The sequence below is a fragment of the Pteronotus mesoamericanus genome, unplaced genomic scaffold, assembly GCF_021234165.1.
Source record: "Pteronotus mesoamericanus isolate MK-2021 breed Mesoamerican mustached bat unplaced genomic scaffold, CSHL_Meso_final contig_74, whole genome shotgun sequence".
NCBI classification, from domain to species: Eukaryota; Metazoa; Chordata; class Mammalia; order Chiroptera; family Mormoopidae; genus Pteronotus; species Pteronotus mesoamericanus.
This window is the reverse complement of record NW_026555247.1, coordinates 42,392,259-42,415,897: the sequence shown is the minus strand read 5'-3', so window position 1 is coordinate 42,415,897 and position 23,639 is coordinate 42,392,259. Positions and strand designations below refer to the sequence as shown.

At 59.2% G+C, this 23,639-nt stretch overlaps 1 protein-coding gene across 1 annotated transcript in view; it reads right to left on the bottom strand.

Annotated features, from left to right (window-relative positions):
* Positions 1-469: 469 nt before the first annotated feature.
* Positions 470-23,639, bottom strand: part of ZNF407 (zinc finger protein 407) — a 320,185-nt gene continuing 297,015 nt past the window's right edge. Inside the window, exon 9 of the mRNA XM_054583786.1 lies at positions 470-1,831. Within this exon, the coding sequence (XP_054439761.1) occupies positions 528-1,831 (1,304 nt within the window). The 3' untranslated portion in view covers positions 470-527. The remainder of the gene's footprint in view (positions 1,832-23,639) is intronic.

The window sequence follows — 23,639 nt, the reverse complement described above, 5'->3', positions numbered from 1 at the left end:
ACGGACGGCCCCTTTGGTCTGGGGACGCCACGCAGCGAGCGCTTCACGCCGAGAACAGGGCAAGGCTGCCACCAGGACGGTAACGCTTGCAGCTGTAGTTTTCAACCAAACCTATAAAAAACTGTAAACGCGACACGCTGGTCAGCCAAGGCAGACACGCCTCAGGCCACAAGACACACGTGCACACGTTTCCACCACCAAGCACGGTCCTTTGGGAACTGAAATGGGAAACCTGTGTGTGAGGTGGGTGGGGGAGCGGAACAGAAGACTCAGACGTCCCCCGGCACCCGGGACAGAACAGAGCGGAAGGCCACCTCGCACGAAGGAGCCCCGTCGCCGAGCCGGGCTGCCGGGCCTGCGGCTGTGACGCCTGTCCGTCCGCTGGGCGCCCAGGGGCCGCACGCTGTCACGCAGCCGGGGTGAGCGTCGCCAGAGCAGAGCGTGCCTGGGGCCCATGAGCCGTGCCGCCGCCGCCGCAGTTCAGGACCCCATGCCCAGGCGCCGGGGCCCCGTGTCCGCCCCGCGCCTCAGGCCTCCTGGAGTTCGTGACTCTCTCGTTGGCTGTGGATGACGGTGGCCGCCGGGGCGCCCTCCTGGGTGTAGATGACCATGCTGGTCAGCTGCTCGGCGCCCCCAGGCAGCCCGGCCTCGGGGCCCAGCCCGGCCCCGGCCTGCAGGAGCTCCTGCGCGCTGGCCGCCGCCCCGAGCACCGTGTGGGAGTACACGGCCGCCTCCTCCTGCGCACCTGGCGGCAGCTCCGTCACAATGTAGTGGGTGGCGCCCTCAGGGAAGCCGCCGGCGGACTCCCGCACCACGGCCTGGACCAGCTCCTCGGTGACGATGATCTGCGAGACCTCCCCGTGCGGCCCAGCGGCTGCGGCCTCCTGCACAAGGAGGGCGCCATCCCGCGCCAGCATGTGCACAGCGCCCTCCTCGTTCACGATGACCTGTGCGACGCCGTCCTTCCCCAGAGGGCTGGCCGTGGCCGCATCGCACACCGCAAACTGGAGGACGCCCTGCACCACCTTCTTGAGGGCCACCTGGGCCGGCTCCCGCGAGGCGCCCAGGGCCGAGGGCCGCACCACCTGGGCCAGCACCTCCAGGGGCTGCGCAGCGGCTGGGCCGTCCTCCGCATCCTGGAGCAGGTGGATCTCAGCCGCCTCAGGCTGGGCCGCGGGTTGCGCCTCCTGGTTGGGCAGCTGGACCAGCACCTCCTTGTGGCCGGCTCTGACCTTGTCAGCAGGCCCGGCCCGGCCCTCGGCCCCTCCCAGCTCGGAGACAGCACACAGCAGGGCGTCCAAGGCGGAGGCGGCGTCGGGCTGGGCAACAGCGGCCTCGCTGAGGTCCAGGAGCTCCTGCTTGCTCACCTGCTGCAGCACGGCGCTGCCGGGGCTGAGGGGCTCGGCCAGGGGGCCCCCCATCGAGCCCCCCACCACCACCACCTGCGTGGCCTCCTCCGCCATCTGCTCCGGCAGGACCGGCTCGGCTGCCCCGCCGCCCATGTGCGCCCCGCCTGGACTCGCAGCGATGACCTGCCCGTCCTCGGTGATGTGCACCACGCGGGCCACCTGGCCAGCCAGCGCCAGTGTCTGCAGCGTGGCTGCGGCCGTCTCCTCCACGGAGGCGTCGAGGGCGAGCTCCCCGTCGTAGCCCTGGATGATGATGACCTGCTGGACCTGCTCAGGCGCCGCCGGCCTCCGGCCGCCCCTCAGGGGCCTGTCTGCCACGGGGGCCTCCTCCGCCAGCGCGGCCGCGGTGAACGGGCTGTCAGTCTCCACGAATGTGGCTCCTTGGCCCTTCAGGCGGCACTCGTAGGACTTGGAAACAATGCCTATGGGAGACAGGGACCGGTTAGAGCCAGCAAAATGGGTGTCAGGATTAAAAGACAGATAAACAATTCTTCCGCAGGCGCTTTCAAACCTCCACAGCAACAGGGCTGTGCCCTGCTCAGGGCAGGCTCCCGCCAGGAGCTCTTGGGGGTGGCCGCCCACAAGACCCCAACAGGCGCTCAGTGCCAAGAGCGACTGAAGCGGTGCTGGCCTGGCTGTGTGCACCCCTGCTCTGCCAGTGCCAAGGCCGCTCACAGGGCCTCCGTCCTGGGGCGGAGCCAGCCCCCGCCCCCGCTGGCTGTCCCATCTGACAGGCACGCGCTGCCTGGGGAGGAGGGAGATCAGGGCCGGCAGGCGCGGTGTCTCCCGGCCCAAAGGAAAGCCCCCTTTTTTTTTTTTTGATGTCCAAGTATCAAGATAAGGAGATTTGTGTGTTGAGCCAAAAGAATGAAAAGCCTCGCTCATCAAATGTTAAAGACAGGCCGCCAGTAAACACAGTGGCGGGAGATCAAGGCGACCAGCAGCGGCAAACTCCGGGCCAACGCCCGCCTGCCCTGTGCGGGCTCCTGCTCCTGGGGCGGAGACGGGGGCGGGCCTCCGGGCAGCGGACAGGCTGCTCCTGGGGCCGAGCAGGGACAGCTACGCAGAGAGAGGCTGACGGCGTGCACCGCGCGGGATGCGTGGCCCGGCCGTGGAGGGGCCCGGTGAGCACGCGCCACCTGTCCAGCGTCCCCTGAGACGCGGGCTGGTGTGCAGTAACTGGGCAGGCTGAAACACGAATGAAAATTATCATCTTTATTTTCATAAAAAGGGACTGGCTCTTCCTGTAGAGTTCCTATTTCTTCTTTTCTATCAGTTTTCTTAGCATCCTTTCCTTCGTTCCCACATGAGAATGATCAATGAACGATTTCCACCATTTCCATATGTCAATGGCAACTGCGTAGTTAAAATATCCTACTTTACTCTTTAGTGGAGGTTGTTTTTAAAGAGCACACTTTCGTACCCAGGGAAGAGTTTAGAATTGCTAGATTACTTATTGCTGGCACTCTTTAAATAAGAGTGGTTGGGTAGCCCGCGTTGGGGCCGCCCTATTAGAAAGGCTCCCGGCACAGCCCACCCTCTGGGGGTTCAGCTTTGCAGTGGGATCCACAGAGGCTGCCGAGTGGCACTGGCTGTGAGGACCGGCCCAGGCTCCGAGCCAGCGGTTCCAGACGTGGAGCCAAACGCCAGGAGTCAGACATGCCCACTCCAGGCCCAACACACGTGCGCCGCTCGGACACCGGAACGTCCACGTCCTGCTGTGCTCACAGCCCGGGCTGGCGTGGTGTTCCCCGTGTCCTCCTGTGTGGGCCGCGGGGGGCACCCACGGGGCAGCTGTGGCCGTGGAGGGTGCCCAGGGCCACTCTGGCTTGTCCTGGGGGCCGGTGGCGGCGGCGGGGCTCACGGTGAGTGCTCGGCGTCAGTTTTCCATAATCTGTGTTCTCCAGCCCAGTGAGGAAGTGAACTGTGTAAGTGACCCATTTTTAAAACAGAGATTGGCACTGAAGGATCGTGAAGTCACAGACCCCTGGGTCATGAGAAGACCCTTGTGGCACGCGAGGCCCACCTCCTGCAGCAGACGGCCCTGCACGCTCGGCGGCCACTGTAGCCGCAACGAGCAGGGCTGCACGGGGCTGGGCAGGCGGCGGCGGGCGGACCGGGACTGCTGAGGCCCGCTGGCCAGGCGGAGGCACACCGCCACGCCTCACAGGTGACGGAATGTCCAGGAGTCTAGCTCAGTGGCTCCCCTGGGGAGCCCTGCCCTGGCGGGCTGCTGGTGGGAATGCAGGCTGGGGCAGCCACTGTGGGCAGCAGTATGGAGGGGCCTCAAAAAATTAAAACTGGAACTCAGGACCCAGCGATCCCACTACTGGGACTATATCGTAAGGCCCCCCCAACACTCACTTTAAGTAATCCATGCACCCCTACATTCGCTGCAGCATTACCTTCAATAGCTAGTGTATGGAAACAGCCAAGGGCCCATCAGCAAACAAGTGGGTGAAGGGCTGTGGGACATTTGTGCAATGGAGTCCTGCTCAGTCATAAAAATAACGGGACCTCATCCTTTGCGACAGCAGGGATGGCCCTGGAGGACATAATGCTGCGTGAAATAAGCCGGACAGAAGGACAAGCGCCGCATGACTTCACTTACACGTGGAATATAACGAACAAAATAAACAGAACAGAAAGAGACCGACAGATACCGAACGGACTGAGGGCTGCCAGAGGGGCAGCTGGGGAAGGGGAGGGGGCTGAGGAGGACAGACTGGTGGCCACAGGGCAGCCGCAGGGACCTGAAGTTGATCGTAGTGTCGCAGCAACGCCTGGCGCCCAGTGGGTGTGTAACTGGCTGACCGCCACACCGCACACCTGAAACTGACACACAACGACACTGAATGTCAGCTGCAACCGAACAACTAAAATAAAAACGAGCGGCTCACTGAGCTACCGGTGGGCCGTGGCTCTGTTTCCTCTCCTTCACTCTCCTGGCAAAGCAGAGGCCAACAGGGCGGCCAGGCCAGCCACCAGCTCGCTTTCGTGAGCTCACACCCACGGCAGCACTCGGTGGCAGGCGCCCCAGGGCTCCGTGGGCTGGTCAGTGCCGCACGCGCACCTGCCTGGGAGCTGCCTGCTGCGGAGACCGCCTCCCCCGCCCACCACAAAAACACGCAGCGTGTGGTCAGCAGAATCAAGAGAAGATCCCACAAAAATCAGGGGCTGGCTCATTGGGCGGGCGCTTGACCCTGACCTCCCGCTGTCTTCCCAGCTTTGACCCTCCCTGCTTCTCCTTAGAGGCCAGGGGCCTGCGCGGGTGGCGTGGGCGGGGTGCTGGTGACCCCACTCAGCCCAGGGACCCTGCCCCGTGCCTCCCGACACCTGGCCTGACCATGCTGTTCCTGCCTCTTCTGTCCTCTGTAGCCCTAGACTTCATTTAATCTCGAGGTCACTTTCGATCTAACTCAGAGTATAAAACAAAATAGGGACACAGGAGAAAAGAAGATGGCCTTCACGTCACCCCATCCCAGGTAACCACAGGAGGACACGCGCCGCCTTCCCCTCAAACACAGGAGGGGTGGTGCTGTGGGGAGGGAAGAGCGTCCCGTTCCCAGGGCGTCTCGGGAGAGGTGTTGCATGCCGAGTCCCGGCAATGCCCCGCCGTCCGCACCGGACAGAGGGCCGCCTGCCGCCCAGTGGTCCCCTGCCCTCCTGATGACGGCTCCGGGCTCCCTCTGAATTCATCCGCAGCCAGAGGTGGCGGCGCTGCTTCCAGACCGCCGACGTGAACGGCACGGGCAGACACGGCTGTGACCGCGGAGTGACGGAGCGTCACAGCGCCAACATCCCCTGCTCCCAGCGTGGGCTCGCCGCCCCGGCGCAGTTCATAAACGCGGGCGCGGGTCCGTCTTTGATTCTGCAATTTAATAACTTCGCGTGTGCTGTCAGCACTGCTTTGAAAAATAGCACCTATAAAATGTAACGGCCTCAATCAGATTGAAAAAGGTTCACCCACTGAAGAGTCTTCCATTTTGACCGTAATGAATTAATGTTGGGCTGCGTAGAAGTTCAAGTGTCATTTACACTAATGCAAGTCTCTGCTGTAACTTCAAATTCTAACCGGACGACGCCCGACAATTGGCTGGGCACGTCAGCTTCCATTCCCGAGATCTTTCTGGTAAATGCCGACCAGGAAGCTCACCAGCCAACGCCACAGGGGCGCGGAGGCGGCCCCGAGCGCCCAGCCCTGTGACGGGGCGCAGCTGCGCACCCCTCGCGGAGCGTGCGCCCGTGGTGCTGGGGTCCCACTCCGCGCCATTCCCAGGCGGCGCTGGGTCCGGGCGGCCGCGTCCCAGGCAGCCCTTCTGGGCCCATCGCCCAGAGGACAGGGAGCAGCATTGCGCAGGGGGTGCAAGTGCAGCTGAAGCGCAGCCCCGGGCCCGTCCGTGGACGCCACCCTGCGCTCTGCCGCGCCCGCCCCCGACACCCCCTCCTCCTGCCCGGTGCGCCCAGCCTGCGCAGCCCCATGGAAACGGGCCAGGCACCGCGGGGGCTGAGATTCCGCTTCGCGGGAAGTGATTTCTAATGAGGCCCCTCCTCCAAAGCTCACTGTGAGGCCCGGGTCCTTCCCTGTGTCCTCCCTGCCGAGCTGTCTCCGGGTGACCGGCGCGAAGGACCCCGGGGCCTGCTCGCTGCCCGGCCGCGGAGCTCCTGGGAGATGGCGGGCCGGCCGGCACCTGCCTGCTTGCTGCAGAGGGTGGGGGGTGTGCCAGTCTCCCTCCCTGCCGTCAGTCTCCCACAGAATAAATACCTGGCGCCTTTGTTAAGCTTACATTTAATTAAAATGTACAGAATTTGTGCAGTAAACTCGAATGAAACAAATAAAACAAGGGCCCCCTCTCTTGAAGGCATACGTTGTGAATGAAAAATGTCATTACAGACTAAAAAATTTTGCAGTAAACAGGGCCTACAGAGAGAAGTTTCCCTGTAATGACACCTATAAAATACACAAATGGCACTTTTAGTACCATCCTGAATACGGCATTTTCTGTGCTCTACACACAATCTAAATGGTTTGATCATAGACCATAATACTCCATTGGGTTTATAGAACAATCAATGTTCCATAAAATGATGTATTTATCCAATAGCAGGCTCAGCAGTCACTGGCAGGTGACACTGCAGGACACGGGCTGGCCTCCTCGGCGACACGCCGGCTGTAAAACTTACCTAACGCCCACTTCAACAACTTCATCTCATCTGCGTCAAGCAATTTGTTGAAGCCTCAGCTTGGTTTAAAAAAAAACTTGTAATAAAAATTCATAGAATTTTCAGGAGAATGAAAGCCGATGACAATAGAAAGGTCACATTGTGTCTCCACTAAAGGGGTCAAAGGTTGCTGGCAGCTCTAAAACCGAAAGTAGATTTCATGCATCGCGTAGCAGGTAAAGACGGCATTAAAAAGACGCGCGTGGGCGAGCCGCCCCGCGTCAGCGAGGCCGGGAGGTCGGCCGGGGAGAGCCCGCCGTCGCTACAGCCGGCATCGATGTCACACTCCTCAGCCCCCCCGCAGCGGGTCCCCACTTACACACTGCCAGGTTGCGCCTCGGACACCATGCGTGTTAGGCTCTATGGCGGGGGGCACTACGCTCGGAAATGCTCGTTTGGCTCAGTCACGCTTAAAGCGCCTGAACACAATGAGATTTAAAAAGTAATCCTCTTCATGTAAAACGGGGGGCACACAAGCACTGTGAGTCTTAAGCCACGTTTAATTTTTCTCAACTTCAATTTTAAGATGTAATTTTAACAAGAATGCTAAGAAATCATACTTAATGTCTATTACAATGAAACAATATTAACAGATTATGTTAATAAATTAGAGCCATATTTTAATGTCACAAAAGCTTACAAGTTTCTCAAGTAAAAGCAGGAAAAATGACAAATTAAAATTCAATGAAATATAACCTTCTAGAAATTTCAAAGCAGGAAATAAATTATTCCTGCAGTAGCAGCCACCGATAGGTTAGCCCACGAAATCAATAATGAGAATGGCGCGGTAATGGACTCGGGGTTTGGACGACAATAATTACCTGGCGCCCGCCCCCAGGAGGCTCCCGCAGACCCCTGGGTGCACAGGGCGAGCCTCCCACGCTCGCGCGGCGCAGGGCGAGCGTGTTCCCCGCGCGTGGCGCCCTGCACGCCAAGCACCTGGTCCGGGTTGTGACCTGGTCACGGCCACCGCTCGGTCTTGCCTCCCCTGCCACCGTGGCCATTCTGCCTGTGTTTGTTTCAGAGAACAAAGGAGGGCCAGCACCTGGCACCTGCTGTTCCCTGGGGAGCGGTGCCTTCCAGCCAGTGACACTCAGAGCGACGCGGGCTGCTGGGGACACCGCCGACACGCACTCGCTGCCAGACCAGCCACGCCCGGGCAGCGGCCGGCGCACAGACCCGCAGCGCCTCACCCGGGCGCAGGCGGGCGGAGGGGGCACTGACGGTTAAGGGGCGTTTTGGTAACCGCCTGCATGATGCCGCCAATAAACACCTGACAGGTGTGTGCCAGAAGCTACAGGGAAAGGCCGCTCGGCCGCAGTCTGCCGAGGGCCACTGTTTTATCAGAAGAGATGAGGAGATTCTCTGAAAACCCAGCTGCAGCCTGCCTCCCTCCTGAGGGCTCTGCACGCGCAGCTCCCACACGCGGCCTCCCGGGGAGCCCGGGCGCGCAGGGCAGGTGCCGCGCAGGGCGCTCTCTCACCAGGGACCACTGGCAGCACCGGGAGGGAATCATACCAGACCCCTGTCAGAGATTCCAGGGTGTTCGGAAAAAAACTAAGAGTGCATTTCCTCTCAAGTTGCAAAGACACGATCGGCCAGGATTCCAGCTGGCCTGCCTGTGAACAGTCTCCATGGGCACTGAGGAGTGGCAGAGAATAAAGGCACAGCCCTGGGACAGGCCGCGTTGTGTCAGACACCCGGGCACGTGCTTTCATCCCCTTGCATGAATGAAGCGCCCCGTTGCGGGAGCCACGCACACAGCCGCACCCAGGGCCAGGCGCAGCCCCAGGGGGAGGTGGCGGCCTTGGGAGGGCAGTGACGGGGGCTCTGGGAATGGTCTCTCTGTGGCTGCAGGGCCCGGGGGCAGCACAGGAGACTCCAGGTGCCCGCAGCCCAGCCCACTGATAGAACGGCCGCCCGCTGGACTGTAGGTTGTGAACTCAAACGGACAGCGACCTTCTTTTTTGTCATAGAGCCCAAGAATTAGGACTTCCCATGACCTCGGACAGTCTGACAAACTCCCGACAGAGACACCACAACCTGAGGAGGCAAGGCCTTTTCCCAACGCTGTGCGGGCTGCCGCGCTTCACAGGCAAACTCAGGCAGACGAGGCCAGCCTCTGGGGCTGCTGGCGCCCCCCGCAAGGAGCCCACGTGTGGACCGGCCGGCGTGGCCCGGTCTCCTGGTGTCACGGCACCCAGGGTCTTTCCCTAGAAAGTGGGCGGAGGCCGGTGGGCATCTTTGTGGCAGGCGCCTCAGCTCGCAGGCGCAGCACAGCTGTCCTCGGTCATGGCCCAGAGGCAGCGTCACAGTGGCATCTGCGGCACACAGCGCCCACGGCCGGGCGGGGTGCGCGCTGTCGGCAGCCGAGTCGCCGGCGGGGCTCTGAGGTCTGACATCTGCTCACGGTCGAGGCCGCAGCTGCTGCCCCAGGCGGGGGTCGGCGCGGCTTCGTCGCCTGTGAAACGCGCCGTCTGCTTGGGGTGCCCCTGCCACCTCCCGGCCGGCTGGCGTGCGCGGGAGGGGCCAGGAAGGCCTGGCCTCTTTGTGAGCCTGAGACCCACAGACAGCAGACCCCTTGGGTCTGGGACGGGAAGCCGGTGCCAGAGGTCACTGGTTGCAGCCGAGAAAGCTGAGGTCACTGAGGGCTGAGAAAATGCCAGCAGCAGGGCCTGACGCCAGGCTCGGGGGGCTTCCAGGACAAGTGGGGTGAACCGAGGCCCCGGCGACCTGGCCAGCCGAATCTGGGTGGGAGAGTGGGCGTGGGCCCAAGCCTCCCTTGGTCGGCCTGGCTGATGCGGGCACAGAGTCTGGTGCGTCCTGGACACCCGCTGGCCCTTGCTTGTCCTTCAGCACGCGTGGAAACAAGAATGGTTTCCTTTCTAACCAGTGAAAGCTCCAACCTGTACTGTGAACGTCTTCCCAAATACCAAAGTTAAACTCCTACGTAAAAACTAAACACCTATACACCTGAGATAATAGTTGAAAACTGGTAAAAAAAAAAAAAAAAACACCAAACAGAAGATAGACTTTGAGGCCTGAACCCCCGCTATGAAACGAGCAGCATGAATCAAAACACACTCCCGGTTACAGCACCGAGTGAAATGCCTGCGGTGCCCACCCCTCGGGCCCACGAGACAGGCGGTGGCTCGGGCGTCCCCTGCACAAACCAGGTAGGCTTCCTGAGGGGCCGGGAGTCCCGGGCAGGGGGCGCAGAAATGCAGCGCCCGGGCCAGCGCCCAGTGGCCGCGGGCGGGCGGGTGGGCAGCACGCCAGCACCTGCAGCGGGACACGTGGCCGACCTCAAGGGCGGCTGCCTGTCTCCAGGAGACACTCTGTGCCTGAGTCTGCGCAGTGATACATGCCACATGCCAAGTCCTCGAGCAAACGCCCGCCTGCAAGTGGGGCGCCATGTGGGCCGGTGCCGCCGAGGGCCGTGGACACGAGCTCTCGGGGTTTTGAGTCTGCGTGGGAGGCTCAGGCTTGGTCAGGTGGGCAGCGCCACTGCCTTTTCACTGAAGCGAGGCTCAGAAACAGGTGGACGCCGCTCTCAGAGGCGGCACACACAGCCACCGGAGGCCCCAGGCGACCCTGGGCGACTCGCGTACCACACAGCAGTGCCGGCGACATGCACGCTGGGAAACTCACACCTCCACGTGGAGTCAGAGCTCAGCATTCCCGTGGGTGCAGGGACACCGCGAAGACGAGGCCAGTTCCGAGGGACACGCGGCCAGTGTCCATGGGCACCGCTGTCCACAGAGCTTGGGGAGGAGCTCGTGAGGAGTGTGCTGGTGGTGGCCGCTGGCCCTGGAACGTCCAGGTCGCACAGACAAAGCCCCGGGCTGGGCACGTGTGCAGCTCCCCGGGCTGGGGTAGGGAGGGCGGGCCCCCCGGCTACCGCGTGGAAACCGGGCCCTCCTCCCTCGCCTGGCCCTGCAGACCCTGGTCCTCGAGGAGGCGAGGCTGGTCGGGGCAAACGCCCGGCAGGGCTGCTGCTGCTGGGCACGGCCAGCGCGACAGGCCAGCCTCTGAGCTCCAGGAGCTCAGCAGGTGCCCCCGGTCCTGAGCCACCGCGGGGCCGCAGCCGGGCTCAGACAGGCGTCCTGCAGCTGAAGAGAGTCGGGGCCCGGCCTGAGTGGCACTCGCGCGTCCTCCCCAGCTATCTAAGTGTTTAAGGTGGGGGACAGTTGGGAAATTACAACAGTTCTAAACCCCCGAAGCTCACGGCTCACATCTGTCAGCTCTGCACTCCACCCGGGACTCCGCACCAGGGCTCCTACACACTCGCGTGGCTCGGACGCGGGCCCTGCACCTCCCCGGGGGTCGTCATGAAGGAGAACAGGTCACACAGCGGACAGGCTGGCGGCCGAGACAGCGCGCTGGAGATAGAGGTGAGCACCGGCTTTGCTCAGTAACAGACCCAGAACAACCCCCATGAAGGGCAGCGGCGTGGCCACCAGCACCTTCAGGTTCTCCAAATGTGGATCGTCACGATCACAACCTCCCAGGGACCTTCTCAATAAACGTGACAGAAGTTTCTGGATTCCATGGTGACCATATTAAAGCTGACCCACAAAATGTCAGGTGCTTCCATCAGGTCACACATTTCTTTCCAGAAGCTGGACAAAGGCAGCTTTACCGCCCAGGATGACGCAAACATACTGGGAGAAGATCAGGCCAGCCCCCACTCAATGCAAGGGGCCCGGCTCCTGGCGTTCAGCCGCCTCCCCAGGTGCCCCAGCGCCACAGGGCCCCTCCGTGCTGCCCTGCTGGGCTGGGTTTTGGAGAGACAGCACAGGCGCTGACCCTCTGGTGACTGCCATCGCTGCGAGAAATCAGGTCCTTCTTGTCCCTGATCTAGGGATCTCGTGTCTTCTGCCAGTGCCCCGGCCTCGGCCTGACAAGCGGCTGGGGTGCCAGCTGGAAAATCTCACGCTTCCCAGCGTCCTGGACAGCTCCCCAAGTCCCCTGTGCCTCGGGGCCCTCCCCTCCGGATGGAGACAGCCAGAGCTTGGGTCTGAGGCGGGAGAAGGCCCTGGAAGACGGCAGCTCTCGTGGTGCCTGGCATGCGGCGAGGGCTCAATGCATGCGAGGTTTTGGCTTTGGTATTTCAAGTACAACACGTCCTAGCACAGGCCGTGCCGCAAACCTGCACGCAGCGCACCTCATGTGTGAGAGCGTATAGAATGATGCCATATGATTAAAACATCCCAAGTATATTATATGCATGACAAAACTACGTTTACTGTGAACAAATACAAAGCCCTGCAGGCAGGGGTAAGAAACAAAACGCGCCAAGTCCCGGGTTGGGTAGGAAGGCAGTGTGGTGGCCAGGGAGGTACCCCCAGGAGCCCCCAGGGGGAGCTGAATGCTGGGGACAGGAAGTCAGCCCGTCCTGCCAGTCAGGCGACATGTCAGCCGAGTCTCCGTCACAAACGCCAGTTCTGCAGTTCTGGCCGTCTCCCCTCAAAGCGCACGGTTCACGAGTTATGAACACCAACATGGGCCACGTTTCATACAAACCGCAAACCAGGAACCAGCACTACCTGATCAGTGGCTCCATTACCAGAAGGAAGAAAGGCAGGTGTGGGAAACTCGGAGTGGTGCCCACGGATGTCTGAATGCTCATGTGTTCACCGTCACCTCTCTTCACCGGGAAATGTCGCCAGGTGCCTTCCTGAGCGAACATGCCCCAGTCTTTCCTGGCACTGCCGGCTGACGGACACTCAGGGCTGAACTGCCGGAGGGCAGAGCAGGGAGGGGACACCGTGTCTCGCTTTCCCGCACATCTACGGGACGACTGTGCGCACGTCTGTGCCTTCACGGCGAGCCATGTCCTTCACGGGGCCAACGTATCTGTGGCCAGAGCAGTGCCTTGGAAGGTGCCGCTGAACATCTTACATTCTTAACACAAGTCCCAGGAAGGCCAGTGGACAAATCTCATACAGAAAATGAAGAAAAGATCCCTCCCAGGAAAGCCCCCGTTAGGGGACCGGAACTGTGGGCTGCTGACTGGCCTGGGCCAGGCCGGCCTCGGGGCCCCAGGACCGCATGCCCGTGCCTTGCCCCGCCCCAAAACCCAGGCCCTGCGGACAGGCTCCCAGCTGTTTCGGGGCTGGGGAGTGACTTGTCTGTGGATCCCCCTGCACTTGTCGCTCCTTCCGCGGGCAGCAGGCACTATTTCCTGCTCTGCTCCTGCTCTGATGGCGTCCTGCCAGGGATGAAGCCACTGAGGCCTGCGCATCACCTCCCTGCAACGTGGAAACGACCACACCTACAGCGACCCCTCAGCCAGCCCTCCTCCCTGAGCGTGGCTCTTTCTTAAAACATAGTTTTGTGATTCAATTTTTGGTTTCGTTGTTCCACTTTCGAATTTATTTCTAAGTAGAACCCAATCTTTAAATATTCTGTTATATTTGGAAGAGCCTTGGCTTCTGGCCCCAGCTTTGTAAGTAAAAGAGGCTCCATCTCCTCCCATCCTACAAAGCCATGCCATGAACACAGGGCACATGGCGCAAACTGAGCCCAGGCGCGCCAGGCGACGGAGGGCCCGGCCCGTGGGCGAGGCGCCAGCCCCTGCAGAGGCGCTGAGCTCCGATCTCCACAGAACGGGTTCCTGCAGAGACAGGCTTTTTTCCCCTTCAGTCAGTCCTACACACAGTGCTCTCAAAAGACACTGTCCAGGAAGGGAGGCACTTAGCGCCCAGATTCCTCGCACAGCCACTCGAAGGGTAGAGCCCAAGGCAGGTGCTGTGTGACGTGTGCGTCAGAGAGCCTGAGACGTGCCGGCGCAGGCAGGGCCACCCCGTGCCGACGGTCACGGTCCGGCAGTGGGCTGGCTCCGCTGTGTGCGGGATTATGATTTTAGGAGCCGGACTATTAGACCAGGAGAGCGATGGAACATGGTCTGCGGTGGCCAATGTGGCGGGTGGGGCCCTCTCCTACCCGGCTTCCCACCAGTCTCTGTGAGGAGACCCAGGGCTCTCGGGACCCACGGGTTCCGTGCCTCCCAGGTCCCTCCTCACAGAGCACATGACCCGCGACAGTGCCAGCTCCCTCAGGGGCAGAGTGAGCGACTGGCCTCCAACCACGGCTTAGGCTGCAGACGCACCTTCTACTGACTGGTGTCACTGAACTTTTCAAATGGGCGGGACAGCCGGTGCCATCCCGCTGGGACATGAACAACCCATACCCTCTTACACATGGAACACACTCCCCGCCAGCCCTGCTGCAATAGAGCGGCGGAGCGTCTGTCTTAGTGCCAGAAACCTACGGGTTGACTGTAGCATTGCCGCTCAAATGGCTCAACAGTTGTCATATTGGGCCCCACGTGATTTCAAATAAGAATGACTTCTGATCGCTTGAATTGAACTCAGAAGCATTAAAAGAAGCCGTGTTTAAGATGGCTGGTCCACTGCATGCAAACACTGTGCAGTAGGGTGGGAAATATGAAGACAATAAAAACTGACGTCAATATAACGAAATAACAGCTTACAGATCCAGAGGCTCACACAAACCACAGATCTGCTCCTTCTTCTGAAAGCATGTTCGTCTGCCCCACCCCAGTTCCTGCAGGGTCCACCGGCCAATCACAAAGCCTTTTGGTCTGTTAGCATGAAACCCTATGACATTACTCGAGATGCTCGACATTAAATTTTCCCTTTTGTAGAATGAACAGGGGGCAGGGGTGACGAGTATCAGGGCCGAGAGCGCACAGCGCAGAAAGGAGCGTCCAGTGCAGGCTCCGGCCCCGGCCCCCGCGATCGGCCATGTAAACAGACCGGAGGACAAAGGCAGCGGCGACGAAAGCAGCGCTTTGTTTTACAGCTGGCATGGAGAGGCCTGGCACGCTTCATGCTCATTTTCATGAAAATTCAGCCCATTTGCAGGCAGCACTTCCGCTGTCTGGAGACAAAGGGGGCACACTCGGGAGGCCCATGACTTGCTGATGGTTTGCTCAGCTGGAGCCAGAAAAAGGCGCCTAACCATTCAAGGGGGTCGAGTCTGTAGGGTGTCGTGAGAACAAGGTAAACGAAATGGCTCTGCCAGGTGCATGCGTTCTAATTCCAGTGAGGAACTTTTAATTCCCAGGGGGACCCACACTCCAGCACAAGACTTCCTGCTGAGACGGCACAGCCACGCGCTCCCCATGTGCTTCCTCGCGGAGCTGGCCCGGCGTCGCCCTCGCTGCTGAGCTGCGTCCTGCTCCGTTGCCACGCTGCCCCGGCCTGGCCCCCGCGTGCTGCATGGGGCGCTGAGGGCAGTGGAGATGTGCGCAGGCACCCCGCAGACCGCCGAGACACAAACACAGCTTTCGTCTTGGCCCCAAACCCTAAGGACACGTGCTCTTCAGCAGAAATTTTAAACAGCGCCAAATGTGACAATCAACAGTGGCTTTTTTTCAATAAACCAGTCAAATATCGCATGGTTTAAGGCACACAATGTAATGCCATTGATGCGCCTCACACCACCTATCTTACACGCACCCGTGAGCAGCTCGTTGTCACAGACGATTTTCAGGCTTTGCAGGCGGCCTTGCAGGTGCTAGCAGGACCGGGCTGGTTTCGGGCCAGCCCAGCCCCTGCGCAGGTGGGCTGTGCGGGGTTCCGACCCTGGCAGAGTGAGACAGGACGAAGCCACAGAAGCAAAGGCCACGCCCAGCAAACCTCAATCAGTCTGAAGAAACCTAAGGTAACAGGGCCTGTGAACAGTGTGGAACCTTCCAGCAGCTTCTCGAAGTCAAAGCTGGAACCCTCAAGGAATCTAGTTCCAAAAATCCCGTCTCCTGCATTTGCTCAGAGGGCCAGGCATTTCCCCCAGTGCCGCTACACACTCCTAAAAACGGGTCTTAAGTTTTTAAGAAACTGAAAACTACATAAAGGTTCTAACGATGCCAGGAGAAGGCTCACTCCTCTCACCTGTGGCGACGGTCGCAGCCGTGGTCCATGTTTTGGTCCCCAGATCCAATCCCATGCTGCCCCATCTGCTTGTTTCTCGGAGCCTTTCACAGCAGCCCAGCAGGCACCAAAGGCCACCGGTAATCCAGCTCATTCACACAGCTGTCCACGCCCAAAGTGAACCCAACAATTTAGCAACGAAAAAATCCTGCCTCTGATTATGAAATCAGCTGGCTCCCCTGACAACACCGTCATGTACGGATATCTGCCAATTTTATAGACTTGCTGGAGGCTGGCTCTGACATCTAGGCGCAGGGCGCCACACACGGCACTTCAAGCCTCTTCAGGAGCAGCTTGCAGGAGGCCGAGGGCGGCCGCTTTATCCGAGGGCGGCCGCTTCCCTGGGTTCACAGCAGTATCATGAGGCTGCCGCAGGCACCAAGGAGAGAGAGCGAGGAGCCCGGTGGTGGCAGCCATGACTTCCTGGAGGGACCAGAGGGAGGGCCCGGCGAGGAGGAGCCTCGGGGACATGAGGCAGCGGGACTGGCCCAGACCAGACACCATGGCCTGGATGAAGTGGGGGAGGGGAAGCCAGTGAGCAGGCTGGCAGGGCAAAGCGCCTCTGGGTGGGAGGGGACAAGGGCCCTGGAAGTGGCTCCCCCGTGTTGGCACGCAGCCCTGGCGAGGGGTGCACGTCCCCTGGGCCACACCGTGCGTCAGAGGTGCGTTCTAACGCACGACAAGGAGGTGTCCCTAACAAAAGAGCGGCTCGCACATGAGCGCACGCACAAGGAGACGCTCGACACCGTCGGCCACTAGGGAAATGCAGATCAAAATCGTGGGAGGCGCCTTGCACACTCCCGAGAACAGCTGACATCGAGAGGCTGACAGCACCATGTGCGGTGAGGGTGTGGAGTGAGCGGGGTTCTCACTCGCTGGTGGGACATGCGACCGCACCACCCCCTTCCGAAGGAAGTGAGAACATCCACCCAGTCCCACCAAGACCGGCACCCGGATGGGACGGTGGCTGTACTGGTGACCTCCTGCACTGAGGCCCAACCCAGCGTCCCCCGGCGGGAGGGTGGAGGAGCGTGGGACCGCAGAGACCCACAGCTGCCCTGCCATCACCGGCATCTCCTCTTCAGGACAGGCCCTGGGCAGTCACGCGTGTGCTGAGGCTTGTAGCCACCAGCAGCGCTCTTTCCCACACTAAGCAGCTTTGGGGGAGTCCCAAGGCCCGGCGAGCGCCCCGCGGCACCCTGAGCCCAGCCACCTACTGGCTCTCGCGCTTGGGCAGCTCCTTCTGCCCCCTCAGCCGCAGTGCCTTTGCCGTTAGAGGGGGCCGGCACCCTCGGAGGGTGACTGGAGCCTTGGGAACAGGTCACGGCACCGGTAGAGCGAGCCTCACGTGCGGCAAATGCGCTGCCTCCAGCTCCTTCCTGGACCGCTCCCTCGGGGGCCACGATGGCACTGAGAAACACCCTCCCCCGTCACTCATGTGACCCGATGCCACCGACAGGGCTGGCGGCGCTGCACGTGGAGCCGTGCTGTGTGGGGCGGAGTCAGAGCCGCTGTCCCAGTTACTCCGGTGTCCAAAGGCTGTGCATTAGAAAGAGTGTAATACTCACTGGGTTCGCAGTTCATCGCTGAAGCAGCGTCAGCGCGGGTCAACCTCAACGGTTGTGTTCGGGGAAAAGGGCCGCGCGACGGGCAGCCTGGTGCCCCGAGTGGCAGAGGGTCTGTTTACAGACCATTAGATGGGCGAGCTCAGATGCGAGTTTTAATGCACTTACAATACTTAATGGCTTGATTACCCTGTTCAGTGCATCCAGTGCCCTCCTGACCCCGCCACTGCGGTGATAGCGTGAGCAGCTGTTCTGGGGGCTGAGGACGAGTGGCGGATGGGAGAACAGAGACACGCAGAGACCCCCGTCCCCTCACGAAGTGGTGGGAAGAGCCTGCTGCCCCACGCTGAACAAAGGCCACCAACCGAGAGCCGCGCAGTTTGCACCAGGTTTTGTTTTCTGTGTGACTGTTCCCTCCGCAGACCAGTGCCCAGGGGCCGTGCCCACGCCTCCTTGGGGAGTCAGGGTACACCTGCGCAGTAGCCGCCCCTCTGCCCGGCTCACCTGAGCCCCCGAGGGGCCAACACTGGTGGGCTTTGGGGAGCAGGTGCCAACGGTGACACAGTGCCAAGAAGGGCCACTGTTACAGGAAGTAAAAGGCCACCCAGTCTCGCAGAAAGAACCAGGGAGCAAGGAGGCCGGCCCAGCGCCACAGCAACCGTGCCGCGCCAAGGCACACCCACCAAATTTAACTGTTTTCCACGGCCCAGGCACAACAGAGGCAGCTTACAAGAAAACTGAGATGTACCCAAAACATTTCCCTAGGGAGGCATAAGGAACGGCACCTTTTTTTTATGAGTATGAGTTTGAAACTGACTTGCATCAACTCAAATTACCATCAAATGGCCAAAATCAATCGTCAGGAACACTTGCTCCATAATGGATTATGGCGGTAGGGCCAGGAGAGAGGGAGAGAAGGAGAGGGGACCCTTGGCACCTCCATTTGGAAACTGGTTAAGAGATAATGTACAAAACTCAAAACTTCCAAGTATTCATAAAATAGAGACAAAAAGTAAGACAGATGACTTGACAGCTGCAGATGCAGGCTAACACCCAGCTGCATCGCGGAAACGGTGTGGCTGATCCCTCTCCCCAACGGTGGGCCTCGCAGACCGCACTCCCGTCTGAGCCCTGCGCAGCACGGCTGATGTGCCATCGCAGGCCTGCTGTCACTTCGCCCGCGTCTCCTGGTCGCCCACACATCAGGAAGACTGATGAGCGCGGCCCGTGACGCCAGCAGCGTCCCTCAGCAGGGGCCGCACGTTAATTACTGCGCTGACGACGGTGTGCGGGGGGCTCACTGAGGCAGGCGGCTTCGGGAGGCGCAGGCACGAGCCTCAGGCGGGGCGGGCACGCCGAGCCCCGAGTCTCAGCATGGTGACATGTGGCGCAGGTGTACGGGGCGGGAGCCGAGAGCCTGAAGACGAGCATCCTCTGTGAGTAGGGCCCCGCGAAGCCGAAAGGAACGCTCGTCCTTAATGGCCAGCACACCCAGACTGTTCTCCAAAGATTGGAAGGTAAGCCCGCTTCACTCACTGCTACTTCTTTTGTTATTAAGAAAACATAATTGTTCCCAATAATTAGCACTCCAGAACATCACCCGCTGACAACAAAATTACAGAAATCTTCCTGTTCAGCGCCTCTGCGGGCTGAGGAGCCGTTCCGAGCCTGACCTGAAAGGCGAGGTGCCACCCAAGGACCCAGCTCCTCTTCAGAGCGTCCCCGATGGTCAGTGGGAGCGGCCGAGCACTTTCCCAGCTGCTACGCACAGGATGGCGCCCCACCTGTGCCCTGTGCGAGGAGGTGACACAATAACGGCAACGTGGGTTTTAGGCACACTTTTCACTCCTGGCCCCCACGTGGAAGCCTGAAACGGCACTTCTCGGTGCCCTCAGGTGGGGCGGGGGGCGCCACTCCTCAGAAACATGGGCGGCCCCCTTTCCTGCCCCGCGGTGCCCACGGTGATTTTGTGTCTGGCACTTCCTCTTTTACATACTGTCTCTTTAATTATTCAGCTCCCTTTAGCACTTAATAATTGACAGCTATAGCATTTCAAGTTTTTTTATTAGCGCCAAAAAGTCCCCCTTTGCGAACAGTGCCGGCTGTGCACAGGCCTGCTCCTCCCACCGCGGGGCTGGCGTGCTGGGAGGCGGTGGGCGAGGAGCTCAGGGGCACGCCGCGGCTTGGAGACCCTGAGCCCTGTCACTCACTTGCCAGAAATTGCCGCACTCACCACCCGGGGAAGAACCCACCGGGCGGGGGTGGCGTTCCACTCTGCCCGGTGCCCAGGCGACTGCGGGGGCAGCTTACTGATCACGTGCCGCGGGGCCAGCAAAAACGTGCTGGAACAATCTAGTCATTTTGTAATCAGTAATGCCATTTGAAGTTACTTTGGAAATTCTTCTCTGCTAACACTGCTTAGCCGATATACCCACAAAGCTTTATGTTTCATCCCGCGAGGGATAACTTTGATTACTCTGGTAATTAATGATGCTGGAGAGTAATATGGATTTTCTGTTAAGATTTGAGTTTGAAGTTAATTAGTCTTCACGTTATGATTTGCTGATTAATTATGGATATTTAGTTATAAAGAGAGATGTTAATTATTAATCTCAAAAAAATCATCTCGTGTAATTAACTAAAACTCTGACATCAGTTAAAATTCCCACTGAGAACGGCTCCCAGGTTATCAGCGTGACCGGGGTGGCGCACCAAGCCCGGGCCTTGCCGCAGGGGTGCCGGCCGGGGTGCCCGCGGGGCGTGCCGTGTGAGGAGCCTGTCTCCTGTGGCGAGGGCCACGTGAGACCGCAAGTCCCTGCCTGGGCACTGCCCGGACGTCATGTCGGACAGCGGCTCAGCCCTGAGCAGGGCTGGGCCCCCGGGACCAACGGGCTTCATTAGCTCCGAGGCTCGGAAATGAACTTGAGCGCTATTGCGGACCTTGACTTTCGACGAAGGCAACCGCCGAGGCTATGCCACGGTACAGGCATTAATTAGTGCTCTGATGCCCATAACTTGAAGTCACCTTGGTGGTTAGAAAATTCTTCTTTCTTTGTTTTCCCTCCTAATCTGTCAGCAACACACTCTGTTACCCAAAAAGGGAGGGGGGTTGTGACTAAGAAAAAGGGTTAAGCCAGAAAGTACCACCGGCACATCACTGTCCCGGAATTTCCCCGTCACGGAGGCTCTGAACAGGGATCTGTTTACATTATCTCTGGATCATCTTGACAATATTTATTCTCTATTTACCTAAATGAGGCAATATGATGATATTTATTGCTCAGAATGGCTAAATATAGACTTTTCTGGAGCACTCAGTACCATAGTGGGAGGTTTTGCTCTAATCTACGTCTTCAGGCTGACAAGCTGGAGAATTCCTAATGAACGCCTCCTTTCATCTGCCCGTCTGTGTGTATGTGACAGGGTAAATATTTAGCAATATCGGAGTCAGCTTGTGATTTTACCCAGATGGACTGATTGACGCCTTTGCCTGACGTTGCCAAAGACGGCCCATGCAGTCACATAGGCCGTCTCCCTCTTCCTTCCTGAGAAGCAATTAGGTGGCCAAAGGCGGCAGCCCCAAAATAGCAGGAATACCTCTGGTATCAGCTGACAAGTCTGAGGGATAAATAAAATATGGTACTTAAATTATTACCACTTTACTTTCATGAATCACGGGATTAAAGCTTTCACTTCCAAAGTACATATAAATTGCAGGGTTTCTTATGTCTGTAATTTGCAAGAATCTAAGTTAAAATACCAGCTAATCAGTCAGCTCACATTCACCTTGGGGGAAGTACCACCCTTCCTTGTCATTTTTGTAAATTGCATGCCTGAGCACCAATGTTATTTTGAGAAGAAAAGTTGCTCGTTGTCAATAACGTACACTGCAGTCTAGTTAAAACAACATTTGTTAAGATTTAATCGCAAACGCACTCCTCCTCTAAAGTTTAGACAGAGCGCTCACAGAAATTCAAGGGACAGACGATAAATCACTCGCCGCGTCTGGGTGTGAACAAGGTAGATCTGATTCGTCCGGGTCTGTCGTTTCACAAGCCACCGGGATCAATTCTCCCCTGTGAGACGACAAGGGCCCCAGCCCAGCAGGGAGCGGGGGGCCGCGGCCCCCCTACAGCGCCGGCCGCATCCTCTGTCTACGTGGTTTCCTTCCACGACAGCAGGATGAAAATGAAATCGGAGAGTGGCCGTGTTTTTCTCACGCGGCTGCACGCCAGGCGCTGCGGTGGGTGAGCCCTGCTGACACGCAGGGCGGGTTCCTGGCACCCAGCGTCCCCCCCGCCTCAGCACCCTCTGTTTGGCCCCAGGTGCGCGCCGTGCAAGATGCCTGCGGGGATTCTGTGAGGCACCATCACGCACGCTTCTGCTTTGGGAGAAGAGGGCTGCACGTTATTTTTGGCACCAGCAAAATCATTCATTTCTGCAGTGCTGGGGCCCGCGCCCCCCGCCCCCGCCCAGTCCCGCCACCTCTGCTTCCTTTGTTTTCTACTGACGCATCCCAATCGCTGTATAACCTATGCAGTAGCCCAGGAGAAAGGGCAGGCGGGACATTATTCTTCTTGACACTAATACCTGCGGATCCTATTCTGCCGTGCTACCTCTCCCTATCACGAGACAGCTCAGTGAACAGGACCCTCTGAAGGCAGGAGCTGGCATGTGTGGTGCGTCGCGGGGGCGGTGGGGGTGATGCCCGCTGGCGGTCAGACACGCGCAGCACTGCCCCGCGACGCGCCGACCGGCCGAGCAGCAGCCTCGGGCACAGGACCCAGCAGTCGCGGGCTTATTTCTAAAAAAATTATTCCCTGCCTGCTGGCTGCCAGAGGAAAATAGATGTCTAAGGTATTCTATTTGTTGGATATAATTAGTAATAAATTGGTTATTGATCAGATATAGAGGGCCAAGGTCTGAGGTGAAATCTATTGGTATCTATTCCATTGGCCACACTGCACTTCAATCAATAATTGCTAAACCATTATTTGCTTTGATTCTGGATCTGAGGACCAGAAGTACTGGAGTAAAATGATGGAGAAGGCAATAGGCCACTTATTCAATGTAGCGGGTCCCTCCCTTTCTCAGAACTGTTGAAGAACCTGTGTTCGAAGGCGAATCTGGTGTTCGGTTGAACTGGGCGACATCGGATGGTAGAAACGAAGTAGTGAAGGAACAGTACTGTCTTTTTTTTTTTTTAACTTTACTATGTTTGTCACTGGGATAGGAGGGGGGGATGCAAAATATGTGACCGCCCCTCAGCCACGCGGTGACATGGAGCCTGAGGTCGCAGCCACACCCCGAATTCCAGGAGGGACACTGAGGTCTGTGGCGCCGGCCTGGGCAGTCAGTAGAATGTCCGAGCGGCTGCAAGTGGGGGCCCCCTTCCACGCTGAACGTCACCTCCTCTAGCGATGCCCACGGGCCCGCCAGCGCGCAAGCCCGCGTGTGACAGGCCCTGCGACTGTGCACCGTGAGCCACGACGGAGAGAACAGCCAGTCGGGCAAAGCCCCCACCGTGTGCGCAGCCACTGGCACGACCGTGTGGTTTTCCCCAGGAGGTGACGGGCACCTGAGCTGCTCCACTGCCCCTCCTACACAGAGTCACACACCAGGTGTGCTGGGGTCGCGGCGCACAGGACCGAGCGGTGACTAAACGTTCCCAAGTCACGACTTTGGAAGTGTTTAGGACTAAATGAATTCAGGTTTCGTAGTTAATGAAATTATCTACAAAAAATAACTAATATGTTCTACTTTTAAAAAGTCCCTAAAAATCCAACACAGCAAGCACAAGTGAAATTATTTCACCACTTTCCACACACAGGAAAGACCGAGAAAGCGTTCGGCGCACTCTTGGGAGAAACGGTGGCCAACCACTCTCACAATACGCTTAGCGCTGCCGCCTCTGACCAGCCGTGCGCCCGCTCCTCACAGAACCACAGTCACGGACGGGGACCGAGGCGCACGAGGGCATGTACCACCCTGCCCATGGGAGTCGAACTACACGCGGGCGCTCGGGACGGCGGCAGGCAGGGCCTGACCACGCGCGGGTGCTCTGGCCGCCTTCGCACATGAGGTGAATGTGGAGAAAGCATAAACGTGGTGCGGTTTCACTACAAACACTAATCATCGCGTTGAATGTGGTCAGCTCCAGGAGGGTCAGGGAAAGGAGAAGGGACGCGGGCACAGGTTTTCATTCACTCTGTTCCTTTTCAAGAGGATATATCCAACGGGAAGCCAGTGACAGGAAAACTGAAGGCAGGAAACTCTCCTTCCGAAGCAAGTTCTGCAGAACAGAGTGAGGCCTCCGGCCGCGAGGCGAGGAGCCCCGCTCCAGCCAAGGGGCCAGAGGTGATGACTCACGTCGCCCGTCGGCACTGCTCCTCCCCGCCTGGGCCTGGCAGGCGCTGTGGAGACGGCACGGTAACAAATGGCCGCCGGGCCCTGCCTGCGCTGGCCTCTTTTTATCTGCCACC